Raw genomic sequence first — 5,895 nt, 5'->3', positions numbered from 1 at the left:
CCTGACCTGTGAAATGTTCTTGCTAGGACATTACGTGAGGCCTGTAATAGCAGATGAATGGACCTGATGGTTGAAGACATCCCTTTCCAGGTGCACATTGCCAAAGCAAACCAAACAAAGCCATTCAAATAGCACAGTGTGAGTTAGATGCACATGCATCCCTTATTGAACACATTTTCAATGTTGTATTAGCTGGGTATTTTGTAGAGCTACTGGCTAGTTTTATGAAAGGACCCTTGGTAGACTAATCTTTTCTCCATAAATGGTGAAATATTATCAATTTGTATCAAGAATAAGCTTATGTGCTACAGCCTTCGTTTGTGATCACTGGGGCTTTTCAAAAGACGTAAGCAATTTGTGTTGTAGAAAATCTCACTGATCAGAGAAGAACGTGTCAGAATAAGAGAGTCTTATTAGGCTAAAATGAAGTAGCATTTGCTATGAGAATTGCTGAAGTGTGGAGAGGTTTTACAGTAAGAAAAATACTGAGGACCTGCTTGGCAAATAAGGTTTATTTATATAGGTAAGATGTTCTTTGCTTTAGAGAACATGACCCAATACACTTTGCTGTTTGCTTTATTGCAGTTTATTAGTTCAATGAACTACAGAAAACTTGTAAATTATATTTAAATGTATAGATATGTAACTGTTCTCAAAATGAAATGCTCATAAAAGTTTTTTCTGCTTAGAATGTAAATATTTTTCAGAGAAGAACAGTCTGGGCTTTTAAACTTCTAAACGCACTAGCGTTTATGATGAGACACTTCTAATATACATACTTTAGAAAATCTGCTACTATTACAAAATATTTTCTCTCTCAAATAAAGATCCATTCTCTTAAAGGATACCTCTCAGACTGTATGGAAAAAAAGTCAAACAAACTATTATCCATACAAGCTGAATATTTTTTTTTAAATATTACTTCTATTACAATGTGTATTGGCACATGATCATTTGAATGTGAAGTCCTCAGAAGTCAGCAAGTAGTTTTGAAACACCACATAACCTTAATATTGCCAGATGCTTACACACCCTTACCTAGTTTAGCAACAAGGAGCCCTGGTACTAGACAGAGATCTCTGTCACTTTACTAAAACTGAAATTTCACTTCATTTCTGTATGCAAATTGTCAAGTGCAGAAAGACATCACTCTTTACTGGAAGCTTCTACTTGGTGAATGTGCAGATGGGGAGTGTTTCTGACAGGTCCTTCACTCCAAAGAGTCAGGCTTTACAGCCATCGGGCTCTTGCCATCGGCTGGACACCAGGCTGAGGGGGCCCACGGTGCACCCTCATCATCACAGCTCGTGCAAGCCACAGTGGTAGGAGAGCCCCGGCCTCCAGAGCAGGGCAACTTCTGTGCTGCTCCACTTGCTGCTGCTGCACCCACACCTGGAGCATTGTGTTCAGATGTGGACCACCCAGTTCTGGGGGGACTGGGCGAAGCTGGGGAGGGTCCAGCAGAGGATGGGTAATAAGATGGTCAGGACCTGGAGGGGCTAAGGAGGCTAAGGAGGGGAACAAGAAGCTGAGGAGGGGAACAAGAAGCTAAGGGATGGAGTAGTAGCAGCCTACAACTACTTGTAGGCTAGTTCAATGATGGAGTTGAACATTTCTTGCTTTGTTTTTCTGTTAGAGGAAAGGTCTCATACATAGTCATTTATGAACCATAACCAGGTGACTTTCAAACTATTCTTGAGTAAACTAGGAAGCGAAAACTGAGTCTTTCATTAGAAAATGCATTTCCAGGCTGTATTTATCCTTACTTGTATTTTTGGAACACACTTCTACTTTTGAACATCTGTTTTGAAGCACATGCATCATAATAGCAGCAGCTAGCCCCTGAAAGCATGTCTACAGATATTACCACCTACTAACTCCTCCTCAACATGCCCTGCTAGAGCATCCAAGAATCACCTCGTCCTTGTAATTCAGAGCACCTGACTGAAAGCTGAAGTCCAACTGAGTGTGTAAAAACCTAGTGTTGACTTTCCAGTTAGAATAGGATCATAACAAATCCATTTCAATAACTTTTCTGGTTGCAGCCTCCTAAACTTACAACTGCAGTCATTTTTTATTGCTACATTGTGTTAAACATTATTTAAGACAGTTTGTCCAATCTATCAAGTTTATCCCAATAGTTTTCAATGACTGAGCTTTCCTTATCATTAGACTGCAAACTTACACATTCTTTGCAACTCTGCCAACAGTGATTTTTATATCTTTGTTTTCATAAAATACATTGAATAAACTTTGAGAAAAGAACAATATTTGTGAGAACTCCAAAAAACTCTGCATAATTTGACCAAACAAAATCCTGTTCTCACAGATAAAGAAAAGCTAAAAAAAAAAGAGGAGGGCGCTGCATCTGTAAAGGGACTTTCACTCTCAAATCCAAATTTTACATATTTAAAACACCTACTCAACTACTGCAGAACCTTGGCAGAAGTTCAGCTCCCCGCATGTTTATCTTTCATGTGCACCAGATCTTGACAGCAGTTATACTTTAGCAGGGCAAATTAGCTATGCCACTCACCCATGGGTTTGTCTTTTTTTCTAATATCTACTCCAGTAAATTGCATCTAATGGTCTGAAACTTGCACAAAATGCAGCCAGAAGGAGCTGGGCATGTTCCACTTCACCATAGCATGCTACCTAAAGTCGGGTAACCTGCCACTCGCAGCATTCATCTGCCGAATCTGCAGCAGTGATTAAACCCAGCTCTCCCTCCTGTGTGGTGAGAGTTTTAACCATGCAGTGTTTTCCCTCATGCCTATACACTTCTTTTTCAGCAAGATAGTCAGACATCCCTGGCCAAGAGCAAGATCAGTGTAAAATCTGGCAAAGGGAGGGACGTGGGTATCCTTCAGTGGACATTTCAGTGGCCCAGAGTCAGGATAGTGCCAAAGAGCTTGTGAAGCTTGCCACAGAGTCCCATCACCTTGGACCTGAGACCCTCACTTTGAGAATCAGCTTTGAATTCCTGCTCCGAACTGGAGGAAGTGTTGGAACCTCTTAATGCAGGGTGTGGTAACGAGTGGGACATGCCATAAGTGTGTTTGGTACACAGAAGCTGTCCTGTCCAAAGCAGCCTCCATGTAGCAGCTCCTTCTATCTTGCAGGGAAGGATCTAACTCCCAGAAACATCTGACTGAGCATCACCTTGCGCTGTTGCTCTATCACAGTTGCTACTTTGGGCAGTTCCTAGCTTACCATGCTAGGATCCCAGACTCTCCTCCATTTGCTGTAAAGAAAAGCAGGGCATCTCAGTGAGGGCCAACTATGCAGTGAGGGACCTTAACACTAGTCATTGCTATATTTACACTGGGCTTAAGTTTGTTTTGTGAACATTGCTCAACATGCCTGTCACATTTCAGGATATTTTTCTGAATTTCCTACCAAGTTGTTTTGTTTTTTTTTTTTAATTAAACAACTAATGTGAAAAAAAATTGTATTTTCTCCCGTTCTTCCTATGGTAAAAGTGACTCTTTTATTTGTGAAGAATTTCTTGTAATAAAAGAACACTTACCAGCTGGATGAGTATGTGTGAATTTTGGTCAAAGCATTAAAACTTCAAGGAAGGAGCAAGCAACTGAAATTTTTCATTAGGGTTCATTGTTCATTGGATTTTTAAAGCATGATAGTATGGCTCAAGTTCTTATCTAATTTAATAGCAATAAAACCCTTGTTAGTATATGTTAATGATGAAGTCAGATAAATGAGTCATCAGGTAGATATTTCTAGCATGTTCTATACTGATATGAGATCCAATATTGCTTAATACTGTTTGGTACTTTTTCTGTTTGCCTAAAAGTAAGTTAAAAAAATGCTAATAAAATTTGAAAACAACAGAAAGGTTAACAAAACAATAAGTAAAAACAACCATAATAACAGCCCTGTTAGCTCAAGCCTAGTCAATCAAAATGTGCTTGCGTATAACCAGATATAAGGGTGAGAGAAGGTGATACTGGGAGTTATAAACAGTGAAGGGAAGATTAGGAGATTTTTGTCTCTGTATAAGTGAAACAGCATGGCTGAGATTTGTAGTAATAATAAGTGCATCTCTGGTGCCCATATTTTTTAAAGGAGGTGGAAAGACTGGAGAATGAACAGAAAAAAGATCCATGAAAATAGTGAGAGTTCTTCAGAAAGTTAATTAGGGTGAAAGATTCAAAGGCAGAAGGACACTGAGAAATTACTTGATTACTATGGCCAATAGCTTCACATGAGAAAATACTGAGTGCTAAAATCTATTAGGCAAAGGTTTAACAAGAACTATCTCGATGTTAATGAGAACTTTCATTGGAAATTAAAGCCTGGCCTATTCAAATTCAAGCTTTTCCTTTAGACAGCATGATCAAGGGACATTTTTGGATGTCTTCACATCAAGATTTGATGCCTGGCTTCCTTTGCAAATAAATTATATCACCTTAGAAAGGGGGTAAAATTCTAGGTGAACTCTCTGTGCTTTGTGTTGTACAGGTTACAGTAGTACAAACAACATCCATGGATGTTGTTTATTCATGGTTGCATAAATACACAGTATAAGGTGTTTTTTTCTGTTAGATATATAATGAAGTGAACTAATTTTTTATTTTTTTTTAGATAAAGGTTTTATAAAAATATTAAAAAATCAGTTTTTCCGTCATTTAAGTAAATGCATTCAGGGCAACATCATCACTATTAATCTACATTGTGAGTAGCATAGCATCTTCTAAAAATGCTCATTACACAATTTGGTTCCTTAATTGATTAAGTCCATTAACTACTAATGAACTTTGAAAGCAGGAAAATACCATCTTACTCTGCCCACAAGCATTTTCTATTTGCTCATAGTGAGAAGTTGCCATTCATATTAGCTGTGATCCAGAATTTTGACAAAATGCTTTCATGAATGAATTACATTTTTTTCCAAGTACTGGAAATTTTATTTCTTAAAAAAATATGGTTTAAATAATCTCCTTACTCTGAATATTGACTTAATCTTTTGTCTTTTGTTACAAATGCATGAAGTGATCACTGATTGATAATGTGGTTCTGGGAAAGTCGCTACTGGAAAATTAAAGAGGAAGAGCAGGAGGGTATTAGGAATCATTCAGTATTTCCTTCAGTGACAGTGACTGCATTTTTGACTGCCACTAATTTTCTGATTTACTTGTTAATTTACCACTCCTTTTTCATTAAGACATCACAAAATGCATTAATCTGATTTTTGGACTAGGTAATAATTTGATGGGACATATTCTAACAGGTTTTTGATCATGTTGTTTATATATAAAAAAAAGAAAGATTATGCTCATTATTCAAAGACAAAAAAAATTCTCATTCTGTTACTTAAAACAATGGGCTGGAACTGAGACACTTAAGAGTAGCTTTGGTGATTTGGATCTCCTGAGAATCTCTTGCACTATTTGCAACATTTCACTCTTGCCATGACTTCTGTGTGCAGAATTTGATAGCATTCTTCCAGTATTATCCAGTAACAATTTTTAAAATGGAAGAGAGAGAAAGAGAGAGAAAGCACACAAGATAAAGTAACATACATCCAAGAGCTGATTAGATGTTTTACCTGGAACTGATGTCCGAGAAGGAACGTGCGGTCTTTCCCTGGGTAGCATTGCCACGTCCACATATGTGATATCACCTGCCATTGATGAGCAAGTCCTTCTGAGTTATGGAAAGAGGTGGTTTAATACAGTGGGTTGCATCCTGTATTAGCTTTGCCTGCCTCCAGAAGTATACATACGAGGTGCTATGGCTCTGAGGAAGGCTGAGAAACAGATAAAAGGAAGGAAGTTGCTTCTTTCAATACAGCTTCAAAGCCTATTTTCAGCCACCATTCTATCTCTTCTTGTATAATCTCTTACCCTTCAGACTACAGGAGAAAAATAACAT

The 5,895-nt window shown here is 38.0% G+C and overlaps 1 protein-coding gene across 1 annotated transcript in view; it reads right to left on the bottom strand.

The window, feature by feature from the left end:
• The window catches only part of LOC114818665 (killer cell lectin-like receptor subfamily F member 1), an 11,181-nt gene extending 5,530 nt beyond the window's left edge, over positions 1-5,651 (bottom strand). The window contains exon 1 of the mRNA XM_029085517.1: positions 5,570-5,651. Within this exon, the coding sequence (XP_028941350.1) occupies positions 5,570-5,651 (82 nt within the window). The remainder of the gene's footprint in view (positions 1-5,569) is intronic.
• Between the last annotated feature and the right edge of the window lie 244 nt (positions 5,652-5,895).

Source organism: Antrostomus carolinensis, unplaced genomic scaffold, assembly GCF_000700745.2.
Source record: "Antrostomus carolinensis isolate BGI_N321 unplaced genomic scaffold, ASM70074v2 scaffold8696, whole genome shotgun sequence".
Lineage (NCBI taxonomy): Eukaryota > Metazoa > Chordata > Aves > Caprimulgiformes > Caprimulgidae > Antrostomus > Antrostomus carolinensis.
This window is presented reverse-complemented; position numbering and strand designations above follow the sequence as displayed.